Source organism: Ovis canadensis, chromosome 24, assembly GCF_042477335.2.
Source record: "Ovis canadensis isolate MfBH-ARS-UI-01 breed Bighorn chromosome 24, ARS-UI_OviCan_v2, whole genome shotgun sequence".
Lineage (NCBI taxonomy): Eukaryota > Metazoa > Chordata > Mammalia > Artiodactyla > Bovidae > Ovis > Ovis canadensis.
This window is the reverse complement of record NC_091268.1, coordinates 34,741,014-34,756,558: the sequence shown is the minus strand read 5'-3', so window position 1 is coordinate 34,756,558 and position 15,545 is coordinate 34,741,014. Positions and strand designations below refer to the sequence as shown.

The 15,545-nt window shown below is 35.5% G+C and overlaps 1 protein-coding gene across 1 annotated transcript in view; it reads right to left on the bottom strand.

The window, feature by feature from the left end:
* Nucleotides 1-15,545, bottom strand: part of LOC138428861 (phospholipid-transporting ATPase ABCA3-like) — a 199,605-nt gene that overhangs the window by 146,930 nt on the left and 37,130 nt on the right. Inside the window, exon 4 of the mRNA XM_069569794.1 lies at nucleotides 11,550-11,678. Within this exon, the coding sequence (XP_069425895.1) occupies nucleotides 11,550-11,678 (129 nt within the window). The remainder of the gene's footprint in view (nucleotides 1-11,549; nucleotides 11,679-15,545) is intronic.

The window sequence follows — 15,545 nt, the reverse complement described above, 5'->3', positions numbered from 1 at the left end:
CTCCAAAGAAGACATACAGATGGCTAACAGCCACATGAAAAGATGCCCTATATCAATAAATATTAGAGGAATGTAAATAAAAACTACAATGAGATGCCACCTCATGCAGTTCAGGATAACCATCACTAAAATGTCTACCAATAATAAGTGATAGAGAATGTGTGGAGAAAAAGAACCCTTCTACACTGCTGGTGGGAATGTAAATTGGTGCAGCTTCCCTTGTGGCTCAGCTGGTAAAGAATTTGTCTGCAATACAGGAGACCTGGGTTCGATCCCTGGGTGGGGAAGATCCACTGGAGAAGGAAAAGGCTACCCACTCCAGTATTCTGGCCTGGAGAATTCCTAGGACTCTATAGTCCATGGGGTTGCAGAGTCAGATATGACTGAGCAACTTCCACTTCACTATGGAAAAAGTATGGAGGTTCCTTAAAAACTAAAAATAGAGTTACCATATAATCCTGCAAGCCCACTCCTGGGCACATATTTAGAGAAAGCTCTAATTTGAAAAGGTACACGATCCCCAAGTTTCATGTCCATTGACAGATGAATGAAGATGTGGCATATATACACAATGGAATATTAGCCACAAAAAGCATGAAATAATGCCATTTGCAACAACATGAATGGACATAGAGATTATCATATTGAGTGAAGTAAGCCACGGAAAGAAAGATAAGTGATATCACTTACATGAGGAACCTAAAAATAAGACATGAATGAACTTATTTACAAAAAAGAAACAGACTCAGACATAGAAGACAAACTTATAGTTATAAAAGGGGATAGTGGAGGGGGAGATAAATAGAAAGTTTGTAATTAGCATGTACACACTATTATATAAAAAATAGGATAACAACAAGGACCTAATGTATAGCACAGGAAGCTATATTCAGAATCTTTTATTAACCTATAAATCACTTTGCTGCATACCTGAAACTAGCACAACATTACAAATTAACTATACTTCAAGATTTTGCTTCTTCAGAAAATATTTTCTAATTTCCCCTAAACTCTGTTGGGCATACACTTCACACTGTTCATACATCTCAATTACTGTTAAGTAATACTCCTTGGTGTTTTAATTATGCATTTATATCTTTTATTCTCTACATTTTCACTTCTTAAGGGAACAGATTGCTATAGCAATCTTTGTAGTCCTGGTCCTGGCAGGTAGCTGACCTTAATAAAATGTTAAAAAAGAAAGTGCCATCAAAATAAAGAAGATATACTCAATAGTAGAATAAATAATAGAGTAAAAAGTTAGTGAACTTGAAGATAGATCAATAGATATTATCCAATCTGAACAACTGAGAGAAAAAATGATATAAGAAAAATAAAGCCCAAAGGATTTGGGGGACAAAAAAATGTCTAATGTTCATTGCTGGGAGCCAGTGTGAGGAATCCCGCCCATGACAAGGTCATGAGGAAGGAAGCTGACATATGCAAGGCGTGCTCAGACTTCAGGGACACCTCTGGAAATTCCTAAGCATGTACCCCAACAAAAATCTGCCGGCTTTTGTGCTCTGCTTTTCCACTCTTCTGACATTTTCTGGAAAAAGTCAATTCAGGGCTTTAGTCTTCTGCATTTGAAAGTGTTTCAATCCAAAAACCCCTCTGATGGCTTTCTAGCCTGCCTGCAGGACTCGTACAGCTGCGCATGTGATTGTTTGAGGCCTCCTGACCGCAGGAGGCACAGGAAGCTTAAAACATCCTAGGAATGTAGGGGCTTCCGAAGAGTCAAAATCTTTAGAATAGGACTGATTAAAAGTTTCATTTGTTGAGTCAATGCTTGCTGCCAAATTTTCATATCCTTTATTTTTAGATATAGTTGGTATATAGAAAAACAAGTAGTAGACCTTGTATTAGCAACATTAGATCTTTGAGTTAAGTACCTTCTTTGTTATATCCCACTGCACCTTTGTTCTATAGAGATGTAACTTTAATGCTTTAAGGAGATGCAGATTAAAGAAAAACACTTCAGGGGAAACAAAATTAACATTCATTAAGGAAGAGAGCCAAAAAGTGTTAACAAGCCTCTTGGCCAGAAGATAATGTAAATCACTTGAGACCTTTTGTATACAAAATGATGTACAGAAAGAGTCTGAGCTGTGAATGCTACATAATTTTGTGTTACCCATTGATCTCCGTGTTTTATCAAAAGTATAAAAGGCCTTCTGAACAATAAAGGATGGGGCCAGCTTCTTGGACCAGTTTTTGGGACTAGTCTCTCGGCCTGGTTTCTTGGGACTCTGGCTCCCCCCATGTCTTTCTTTCTCTGTCTCTTCTTCTTTCCCTTTCCCTCTCTCTGCTCTTTACTTTAACTTCAGGCTGAATCTCCACCTGGGGCGCAGAGGCTCGCCAGGTCTACTTACTTGCCCTGGCTGTTAAGACCCGCATGAAAGGGAGCTTAAGGCGAGGCACCCTTAGATATTCAAGCGGGCGCCAGTGGCCCAACGTAGATGGTGCAAATTCCTTGTCTGGAATTTTATTGGTCTTCTGCGTAAACCAAGCTATTCAGCCCTCTTCCTCCACTTAATCTTCTTACTACACTATAGTTTCTTAATCTAATCTTATATTAATAAATAAACAAGTCTTTCCACGCCAACGCCGTCCACCCTTCGAATTCCCTGGATCCACCGGGGCTGGACCCCGGCAGTTCATGTCTTTGAAGTTCCAGAAGGAGACAAAAAGATACCATGAAGAAATAATGACTGAAAACTTTCCAAGTTTGACAAGAAACACAAGGGTACAGATTGAAGAAGCTGACCAAATCCCACTTAGAAAGATAAAAAGAAATCCAAACCAGACAGATCACAAACAGATTGCTAAAATGTAAAAACAAAGAAGTACTGAGATCATCCAGAAAAAAAGAAAACCCAGAAAACAACCTAATTACCTACAGGGAAACAATTCAGATGATTGTGGATTACTCATCAGAAACCGTGGTGTCCAGAAAGCAGTGAAACAACATTTAAGTCTTGAAGGAAAAGCACTGTCAACCCAGATTTCGATGTCAAACAAAAATATGCTTGAGGAATGTGGTGAATTAAAGATACTCTCAGGTGAAGGAAGGCTAAGAGAATTCATAGCTAAGAGTATTGATCTAAAACAACTGATTAGGAATGTTTTTCAAACAAAAGAAATGATATTGAAAACTTGGAACATCATAAATGATAAAAATGCAACAGAAATGGTAAATAACAAAAAAAACTATTATTCTCTCATGGTTCTTTAAACATGCTGCATGGTTTTAAGGAAAAAATATAATACTATTTAATGATGTTTTCAATATATGTAGGTGTAATATATGACAACTATAGCAAAAAGAAAGGAGGATAAAATATCTACAATGTGGTAAGGTTTCTACATTCCACATAAAAGTTGGAGAATATCGTTTCTACACAACTATGAAAACTGTCTATATTTTGTAAGTCCCTAGAGCAACCATTAAAAATGTCCAGAGATATAGTAAAAACCACAATAGACAATTTGAATTATAATATTAAAAATATTCAAATAACCCAAAATAAGACTGGAAAGGGGAAACAGAGGGGAAAATGCAATGAGAACAAACAGGAAACAATTAATAAAATGGTCGATTTAAATACAAACATAAAATATAAATGCTCTAAACACATCAATGAAAAGATAGAGATTGGCAGATTGTATTAAAAAACATGACCTAGCTATACAATGTCTATAAGAAACTCACTTTAATTTTATTTATATAGGTAGGTTTAAAGTGAAGTATTTGAAGAAGACATACCATGCAAACAGAAATCAAAAGAAAGATGAGGGACTTCCCTGATGGTACAGTGGGTAAGACACCACCCTCCACAATGCAGGGGGCTTGGGTTCAATTCCTGGCCAGGGAACTTGATCCCACATGCTGTGACTGACAGTTTGCATGCCACAGCTAAAAGATCCCACTTGTACAATGAAGATGAAAGAACCCATCTGTACAACTAAGATCCAGTGCAGCCAAATAAATATTTAAAATGAAAGTTGGAACGGTTATATTAATGTCAGATAGTTGTTGCTAAGTTGTGTCCAACTCTTTTGTGACCCCATGGACTGTAGTCTGCCAAGCTCCCCTGTCCATTGGATTTCCCAGGCAAGAATACTGGAGTGGGTTGCCGTTTCCTTCTCCAGGGGATCTTTCTGACCCAGGGATCAAACCTGCATCTCTTGCCCTGCCTTGCAGCCAATCTCCTCTATTGCAGGTGGATGGTTTACCGCTGAGCCACCTGGGAAGACCCAATGTCAGATAGAATTGACTTCAAAGCAAAAACTAGCAGAAATAAAAGAGGGACATTACATTCTTACAGGGAAGAGCCAATTCTGACTCCATCCTGGATCTGTTTCTTTGAATCTAATCTTTGTTTTTTGTTGTTTTTGTTACAATCATATACAATGGGTTGCCTAGGGGACCCTGCCCCTCTGTCTGACTGGTAAAATGCCTTTGTTCAGCTCACAGTGAGACAAACCCATCTCACAAGTAAATGGATGCAGAAAAGAAGAAATGAACAGATTCCATTCTATTTTTCAATATAAATGGGTTTTTTACTTTTCTTCTTTACCTCCTCTCTTCCTGTGCTCTGTGAAAGAAACTGGTATCCAGACCCTGACAAGACGGTTATTTTCAGACATTAGTCTGCTACCTTCTCTGTCATCTGGATTTCCAAGTAAAGTCGTATTCATTGTCTTGACAACTAATCTTTGATTTTATTGGCCGGTTGTGCAGCAAGCAAAGTGGGCTTGGATTGGTAACAATGTTATCAAAGAATCATTTCACAAAGAAGACTTAACAATCCTAAATGTGTATACACCTAACAACAGAACTTAAATCGGAGATAACAAAAATGATCAATTTAAACATGATTAGGGAAATATATAACAATAGTTCAAAATTTCAATATTTCTCATTCAATAACAGAACTACTAAGCAGAAATCAGCAAATATACAGCACAGCTAGACAACAATTTCAAGTCTGTTGCTGTTGTTCAGTCATTCAGTCATTCACTCATGTCCAATGCTTTGCGACTCCATGGACTGCAGCACACCAGGATTGCCTGTCCTTCACCATCTCCCAGAGCTTGCTCAAACTCATGTCCCTCGAGTCAGTGATGACATCCAATCATGTCCTCTGTCCTCCCCTTCTCCTCCAGCCTTCAATCTTTCCAGCATCAGGGTCTTTTTCAATGAGTCAACTCTTTGCATTAGGTGACCAAAGTATTGGAGCTTCAGCTTCAGTCCTTCCAATGAATATTCGGGATTGGTTTCCCTTAGGATTGACTGGTTTGATCTCCTTGGAGTCCAAGGGACTCTCAAGAGTCTTCTCCAACACCACTGTTTGAAAGCATCAATTCTCTGGTGCTCAGCTTTCTTTAAGGCCCAACTCTCATATTCATACATGACTGCTGGAAAAACCATAGCTTTGACTATATGGACCTTTGTTGGCAGAGTGATGTCTTTGCTTTTTAATATGCTCTCTAGGTTTGTCAAAATTTTCTTCCAAGAAGTAATTTTATTTTTTATTTTCATGGCTGCAGTCATCATCTGCAATGATTTTGGAGCCCAAGTAAATGAAGTCTGTCACTGTTTCCATTGTCACTCAATGTTAATTTCAAGTTACTTAATCTAATTTATGTTTATAGGGAATTTAAACCAAATAGCAGGAAACATTCTTCTCAAATACACATGACAGTCACCAAGACAGATCTTTTCTTGGGTCATAAAAATATAGCAATTTAAAAACATTTGAAACTACAAAAAGTATGATCTCTAACCAGAAGAGAATGAAACTAAAATAACAGGAAGAAAATAGAACAACTTTTCATCACTTGATATTAAAGAATATGCATGTAAATGATCTATGCCATAGAAGAAGTCTCAAGAAACACAGAAAATATTTTGAATTGAATATAAGTGAAAATATAACAAATCATATCAAAATTTGTGTGATGTAGCTAAAAGAGAGCTTGAAGGAAAAAAATCACATCAATAAATGCTTACATTATTAAGCATATAATAATTCTCAAATCAATTATTAACACCTATGCACTGACATAAAAAAGGAGAGTAAAAACCCCAAATGAAGTTTAAGTGTGAATATAATAAATATATAAACATTAATAAATAAAATAAAAAGCAAAATGTAATAGAAAAGAATAAAATAAAAGCAGGTTCTTTGAAAAGTTAAAAAGGAATAAAATTTTAGTTAGAATTACAGATAAAAAGAGAATTACAACCTGTCAATATCAGGAATAAGAGAGACATTGAAAGGGTAATAAGGAAATCCTGCAAATGTTCGTAAGATTTCAACTTAGAAGAAATACAACAATTTCTCAAAAATCACAAAGTACCATAGCTTGCCTAATTTGAAATAGATAACCTCTGAATATTCCTGTAAATATTAAGTAAATTAAATTTGTTCTTTCCCAGTTTTATGGAGATATAATTGATAAATCTGTAAGCATTTAAGGTGTATAATTTTACATGTATATTATGTAGAAATTATCACCACAATCAAGCTAATAATTAACACATCCATCACCTCACATAATTTTCATTTCTTCCTTTCTTCTCCCTGTAGTGAGAAACAGTTAAGATCAAACCTCTTAGAAAATTCCAGTATACAACACAGTATTGTTAACTATAGTCTCATTGGTGTGCATTAGATCTCCAGAAATTATTCTTTGTCCTTAACTAATACTTTGTTCAATCAATTGACCAACATCTCTGCACTGCCCCTCCATCCCCAGCCCCTGGTAATGACCATTCTATTCTCTGCTCCTATGAGTTTGACTACTTTAAATCCCACATAAAAGCGAGATCATGCAGTATTTGTCATCCTGTATCTAGCTTATTTTACTTAGCATGATGTCCTTTGGGTTAATTCATGTTGTCACAACTGTCAGGACTTTCTTCTTTTTTTAAAAGGCTGTCTTCCCTCATAGCTCAGTTGATAAAGAATATGCCTGAAATGCAGGAGACCTGGGTTCAATTCCTGGGTTGGGAAGATTCTCTGGAGAAGGAAATGGCTACCCACTCCAGTATTCTTGCCTGGAGAATCCCATGAACAGAGGAACCTGGCTGGCTACAGTCCACGGGATCGCAAGAGTCGGACATGACTTAGCGACTAAACCACCATCACACGTAGATACATAACATTTTCTCTATCCATTTATCTGCTGATAGACATTTTGGTTGTTTTTATCTTGGTTATCATGAATAAGAGTGCAGGTATCTCTTCAACATCCTGATTTTGTATCCTTCAGATATACATATGAAAGTGTTATTGTTGGATCACTGATTAGTTCTTAAATATAATTGAATCTATAGTTTGATAGAGGAGAACATAGGCAAAACACTCTCTGACATAAATCACAGCAGGTTCCTCTATGACCCACCTCTCAGAATATTGGAAATAAAAGCAAAAATAAACAAATGGGACCTAATTAAAGTTAAAAGCTCCTGCACAACAAAGGAAACTATAAGCAAGGTGAAAAGACAGCCTTCAGAATGGGAGAAAATAATAGCAAATGCAGCAACTGACAAGGAATTAAGCTCAAAAATATACAAGCAACTCCTGCAGCACAATTCTAGAAAAATGACCCAATCAAAAAATGGGCCAAGGAACTAAACAGACATTTCTGCAAAGAAGACACATAGATGGTTAACAAACACATGAAAAGATGCTCAACATCACTCATTATCAGAGAAATGCAAATCAAAACCACAGTGAGGTACCATTTCACTCCAGTCAGAATGGCTGCTATCCAAAAGTCTACCAGCAATAAATGCTGAAGAGGGTGTGGAGAAAAGGGAACCCTCTTACACTGTTGGGGGGAATGCAAACTAGTTCAGCCACTATGGAGAACAGTGTAGAGATTCCTTAAAAAACTGGAAATAGAACTGCCTTATGACCCAGCAATCCCACTGCTGGGCATACACACCGAGAAAACCAGAATTGAAACAGACACGTGTACCCCAATGTTCACTGCAGCTCTGTTTACAATAGCTAGGACATGGAAGCAATCTAGATGTCCATTAGCAGATGAATGGATAAGAAAGCTGTGGTACATATACACAATGGAATATTACTCAGCCATTAAAAAGAATACATTTGAATCAGTTCTAATGAGGTGGATGAAACTGGAGCTGATTATACAGAGTGAAGTAAGCCAGAAAGAAAAACACCTGCTGCTGCTGCTGCTGCTGCTAAGCCGCTTCAGTCATGTCCGACTCTGTGCGATCCCATAGACGGTAGCCCACGAGGCTCCCCCTCCCTGGGATTCTCCAATATAATAACGCATATATATGGAATTTAGAAACATGATAATGATAACCCTGTATGCAAGATAGCAAGAGAGACACAGATGTATAGAACAGTCTTTTGGACTCTGTGGGAGAGGGTGAGGGTGGGATGATTTGGGAGAATGGCATTGAAACATGTATATTATCATATGTGAAATGAATCGCCAGTCCAGGTTCATTGTATTATACAGGATGCTTGGGGCTGGTGCACTGGGATGACCCAGAGGGATGGGATGGGAAGGGAGGTGGGAGGGGGGGTTCAGGATGGGGAACACATGTACACCTGTAGTGGATTCATGTCAATATATGGCAAAACCAATACAATATTGTAAAGTAATTAGCCTCTAATTAAAATAAATATATTTATAATAAAAAAAGAAAAAAATTAAAAAGTAAATCTTCAGGTTCAGATGATTTTACTACTAAACTTTACCTAACATTTAAAGAATAAATAAATTAAAATTAATTATTTAATTAAATAAAATAAAAAATTCTACACAATTTCTTCCATATAATAGAAGGGGAATGAACACTTCTCAACACATTTTACAAAGCCAGTACTACTCTGATACAAAAACAGACAAAGGCAAATCAAAAAGAGGGTACTATAGGTGAACATCCCTCATAAACTTAGTTCTGAACAAAATATTATCAATCCAATTGAATTATATATTTGAAAAATCCACGACCAAGTGAAATTTATCCTATGAATATAAAGCTAGCTCAATATTTGAAAATCAATCAATCCACCATGTATAATAATAGTCTAAAAGAAGAAAAACCACATACTCATTAATAGATGCAGGAAGCGTCTCTGATCAAACAATAAAAACTCCCTGCAAAATCAAAATAGAAACAATTTCTTCAAGGTGATAAAGATTATATATGTAAAAAAAGCCTTAATGAAGAAAGACCAAATGCTTTCCCTATGAGATCAGGAACAAGTCAAGAATGTCCATTCTCAATAATCATATTCAGTATTATACTGTCCCAATCAGTGAAACATGTTAAGAAAAAGAAATAAAGGGCATACAGATTGGCACTCACAAAAGAAACCATCCATATTCTCTGATGACCTGATTGTCTATGTATAAAACCAAGGAATCTACAAAACACTCCTAAACCTAACAAGTGAGCTTAGCAGGGTCAGAGGATAATAGGTCAACATACAAATATCAATCATTTTTCTATGTGTAATTAATAAACAACTAGAAATAAAAATTCCTTAAAGTTCCAGATCATGAAATGAAACTCAAACACACACATTTAAATAGGTACTGGATCTGTATGTGCTCAATCACTATGTTGTGTCCTACTATTTGCAGACCCATGGACTGTAGCCCACCAGGCTCCTCTGCCCATGAGATTTTCCAGGCAAGAATACTAGAGTGGGTTGCCACTTCCTTCTTCAATGGGATCTGTATAATGAAACCTAAAAATGGTGATAACATATATACACTATTGTGCATAAAACAGATAGCTAGTGGGAAGCTGCTGTATTGCACATGCAGCTTAGCTTGGTGCTCTGTGATGACCTAGAGGGATGGGATGGGGAGGTGGAAGGGAGGTTCAGAGGGAAGGGATATATGTATACATGGAGCTGATTCACTTCATTGTACAGCAGAAACTAACATAACACTGAAAAGCAGTTATACTACACTAGGAAAAATCAAAGATCTAATTTAATGAAAAGAGATACTGTGTTTAAGTATTTGAAATCTCAGCATAATAACAATGTTAATTCTCTCCAAAGTGATATGTAGATTTAATGTAATATTGATAAAAATCACAGCAAAATTTGTAGATATATAAAATATAATACAAAAGATTTTCAGGAAAGGTCAGACAGCTTAAAAGATAAAATGCTTTTGGAGAAGAATATAGTTGAATGAATAGCACTATCTATATTGAGACCTTTTGTAAAGAGATATACACATAAGTCAATGGGACAGAAAAGAGTTCAGATATAAGCTGACAGAAGTATGACCACTTGACCTTTGACAAATGCACAAAAGGCAATTGAAAGATGAAAGAGTAGTATTTTCAAAAAATGTTGTTAGAACAATTAGTCATCTATAGGCAAAAATTAATATAGATTTAAACTTTATATCTTTATACAAAGAGTAACTCAAAATGGATCATAGATACATGTAATATGCAAAATTACAAAAGTTTAGAAGAAAATATAAAATAAAATCATGTCTTGGAGTCAGGCACAGAGTTCCAGAAAAGCTAGTAAGGGCAGGAACATTAAGAAAATGATAAATTTGATTTTAATATTTAAAATCTTCTTCTCTGCCAAAGACATTGTCAAGAAAATGAAAAGACTAGTTACAGTCTGGGAAAAACATTTGCAAAGAATATCCATCAAAGACATTTGTCCAGAATATATAAAGAATTCTCAAAAATTCAATAATAAGGAAACAAACAACTCATATTTTTAAAAGAGGGTAGAGGGTCTGAACAAATATGTTATCAAAAAGATTGTAAAAATGCAACTAAGCACATGAAAATGATCAGCATCATTAGCTATCCATGAAATGACAATTGAAACCACAGTTAAAATACAGATCTATTAGAATGGTTAATTTTTAAAAAGTATTAATATAAAATTCTGGCAATTATGTGGAGCAACTGAAATTCTCTTTGCTGGTTGGAGTGCAAAATGGTACAGCCAGCCTGGAGAGCAGTTTAGTAGTTTCTTATAAACACTTAAAATATGATGCAGTAATCCTATTCTGCGAGAAATAAAACCTATGTTTGTACATGAAACTCAGAACACATTTATTTATATTCATTATGCTTGGAAACAACCCAGTGTCCTTCAGTTGGTATACTGTGTTACCTCTAAACCTGAAATTAAGGAATTAAAAGAAACAAACTGCTGATCACGCAACAGCATAAAAAAGATCCCAAAGACACTCTGCTCTGTGTAAGTAGATAATCTTTAAAGGTTATATACTATTTGATTCCATTTATATAATATTCTCAACATGACAAAACAACAGTGATAAAGAATAGACCACTAGACTTTCCCAGTAGTTATCGGCAGGTGGGGGGTGAGGGGAGTGTGAGAGGGATGGCTATAAAGGAATAGTGTGAGGGAGTGTTTTGGGGTGATGAAACTTCTTGTATCGTGATTGTGCTGATGGTTAAATGAATTAAAATTCACAGATCTGTATATTTAAAAAGGTAAATTTACTGTATAATTTTTAAAAATTTGACTCACCATAGAGTAGAAGAAAAGGTGTTCTGATAGTGTCAGGTCATTAAACAATAAGTCACCCTGTGGGCAAAAGCCCAGATTTTCTCGAATTTCAGTTTTATTTTCTGTGATGTCATATCCATCAATAAAGATCTCTCCTCTGGTAGGAGGGTAATGACCTGCAAACAAGCCAAAGACATGGCAGAACTGAATTTTGGTAAGAAAGCATAAGATGTTGCAAGTTAGCATCTCAAATTCAGTCTATTTGTGAATTACTCAAAAGAGTTAACACTGTCTCTCGTAAAAGAATAGTTACAGGAAAGTATCAATAGTTACAACTCAGTGGCAGGATTAGCTGTCTTAAATTTCTTTTTCTTTTCATTTTTGCTTAAATATATTAATTTTCTACAATGGATTGGGTTATATTGGTAGTAAAACATTTAAATAATTTGCTATATTTCAATGTATTTGCATTGCAATTGGTCAATTACTATATATGTGAACCATATTAGGTACTGTGTAGATGCTAAGGAAAACATAAGATCTGGAATATGTAACTTTTGTCCTGAAGAAATTTAAATATTAATAACAATCAGTTCAGGTCTTGTGGGAAATTATTTGATAATATGTAAATAAAGAAACTATAAAACCATTTAAAACACTTGAATCATTTATCCTATTTAAGAATATATTCTTTTATTGAGATATTGACATATAACATAGTAATTTCAAGTGTACAACCTGATTTGACATTTGTATATAGTGTGAAATGATGAAGACAAAAACTAGAGTTAATTACAGTTAACATTCAGCACCATACAGTTACAATTTTTTCTTATTGTTAGAACTTTAACGTTTACTCTCTTAGCAACCTTCAAATTTATAGTACAGTAACTGTAGTCATCATGCGATACATTACAATCCCATGACATGTTCATGTTATAACTGGAAGTTTGTACTTTTGTCCCCTTTCATCTGTTCAGCCTAGTCCCCATCTCCTGTCTCTGAGAACTACCAATATGTTTTCTGTATTTATGAGTGGCTTAAGTTGTTTTATTTTTTTAAGATTCCACATAAAAGTGAGACTACGTAGCATTTGTCTTTATCTCATTTATTATGCTTAGTATAATGCCCTTGAGGTCCATCCGTGCTATCACAAATGGTCAGATTTTTTTCTTTTTTATATCTGAATAATATTTTGTTGTATAATATACTACTTCATTCATCTATTTGCACTCTGAACACATTCCCAGGTGATGCTGGTGATGCTGCTAGTCAGAGGACCAGACAGTAAATTAGGGTAAAGGCTAACTTGGTTTATAAAAGAGGCTGCAAAGAATTTTAAAGGCTTCCCAGGTGGCACTAGTGGTAAAGAATCTGCCTGCTAATGCAGGAGACATAAGAGACATGGGTTTGATGCCTGGCTCAGGAAGATCCTATGGAGTAGGAAATGGCACACCACTCCAGCATTCTTGCCTGGAAAATTCTATGGGCAGAGGAGCCTGGTGTGCTATAGTCCATGGGGTCACAAAGAGTCAGACATGATTAAGCAACTGAGACATAAAAAAAGCTTAAATAAGACAGAAGTTTTGCATTCATATGATAATTCCAAGATGAATTATCCAAGTTGGTAGGAAGATCAACTCCACATTTTTCTTATCTAATCATCCATCAAAGAATATGTAGGTTTTTCATCTATGTCTTGGCTATTGTAAATAATGCTACAACAAACGTTGATGTGGGGGGTGTGCATCTTTCTGAGTTAGTGTTTTCATTTCCTTCAGACATATATGAAAATTGGAATGGCTGAGTGATATGGTTGTTCTGTTTTTATTTTATGAGGATCCTCCATACTATTTTCCATAGTGGCTACAGTAATTTACATTTCCACCCTGAAGGTTCCTTTTTCTCCACATCTCTGGCAATACTTGTTATTTCTTGTATTTTTAATAATAGCCATTCTAACAGATGTAAAGTGATGTCGTTGTGGTTTTGGTTTGCATCTCCCTGAAGACAAGTGATGTTGAGCATATTTTCATGTCCCTGTTGGCCATCTGTATGTCTTTACGAAAAAATGTCTCTTTAGATCCTCTGTCCATTTTTAATTGCTTTTTTTTTTTTTTGCTAATGGAATTCCTTAGCAAATTCTATTTGCTAAGGAATTCTTTACATATTTTGGATATTAACTTTGTCAGAAATACATTTTGCAAATGTTCTCATTTGGTAGGTTCCTTTTCACTTTACTATGTGAAAGTTTTTTAGTTTGACATAGATACACTTATTTTTGATTTTGTTGCCTTTGCTTTTGGAGTCAAATAGAAAAATTATAGCCAAGTCTAATGTCAAGGAACTTGCTGCCTCTTCTATCTTCTGGGAGTTTTATGGTTTCAGGTCTTATGTTCATGTCTTTAATGATTTTGAGTTGATTTTAGTGTATGATGTAAAATAGTGGTTTTTTCATTCCCTTGCATGTGGCTGTCCAGTTTTTCCAACACGATTTATTGAAGACATTGTGCTTTCTCCTTAGTTTATTGTTGGCTCCTTTGTCATAAATAATTAGCTGGCCATATAAATGTGGGCTTATTTATGGGCTCCCTATTCTGTTCCGTTGATTTATATGTCCATTTTTATGCCAATACCATCCTGATTTGATGACTATATTTTTGTAATATGGTTTGAAATTAGGAAGCTTGATGTCTCCAGCTTTGTTCTTTCTCAAGACTTCTTTAGATATTTGCGATCTTTTGTGGTTCCATACAATTTTTAAGATTGTTTTGTTGCTGTTAAAAGTGTCACTGGAGTTTTGATAAAGTTGCAGTTAATCTGTAGATTGCTTTCGTTAATATGGTCATTTTAATGGTATTAATTCTTCCAATCCATGAGCATGAAATATCTTTCATTTATTTGTGTCTTCTTCAATCTGTTTTAATCATGTCTTATACTTTTCATTGTACATGTGTTCTAACTTCTTTGTTAAATGTATTCCAAAAGTATTTTATTCTTTTTGACATAATTGTCTTTTTTTCTACATTTCCCTTTCTCATAGTCTGTTATTAGTGTATAGAAACAGAACAGATTTTAAAAAACTATTTGACTGTGCCAGGTCTTCATTGCTGCATGCAAATTCTTAGTTGCAGCATGTGGGCTCTAGTTCACCAGCCAGGGATCAAATCCAGGCCCCTTGCATCGGGAGTGTGGATCTTAGCCACTGGACCACCAGGGAAGTTCCAGAGAAGATTTTCATACATTGATTTTGTATCTTAAAACTTAACTTTTTTTTTTATCAGTACTAGTCATTTCTTGAGGTGTCTTTAGAGTTTCACATATATAACCATGTTGTCTGCAAATAGCGACAAATTTTCTTTAATGATTTGGATGCTTTTAAATTTCTTTTTCTTGCCTAACTGCTGTAGGTAACACTTCCAGTATTGTGCTGAATAAGAGTGGCAAAGTGGGTATCCTTGTCTTGTTCCTGACATTAAAGGAAAAACATTCAGCTTTTCTGTGGTGATGATGAGATGACTTGTAGGCGTGCAATATGTGGACTTTATTATGTTGAGGTCATTTCCCTCTTACCCACTTTGTTGAGTCTATATCATAAATGGATGCTCAATGATTTTCTTCATCTATTTGGATGATTAAAACTATGTGCTCCAAAATGGAAAATTATATTCAAAGACACCTAAATAGGGCTATTTAACTGAAGACTCAAAAAAAGAAAAGAAAAGGACCAAGTTAATTACAGCATATTACCATATGGCTATTAAAAGGAACATTATATAACAATTAGAAATACCATGTCACCTTGGAAAAGACAAGTACATGGACTATAGCGATATTAGAGAATTTTAACGTGAAATTATGTTCTAAAAAGCAGAACACAAACTGCCATGTTACACAATCAGTTCAGTTCAGTCGCTCAGTCGTGTCTGACTCTCTAGGACACCATGGACTGCAGCACACCAGGCTTCCTTGTCCATCACCAACTCCCAGACCTTGCTCAAACTCATGTCCATCAAG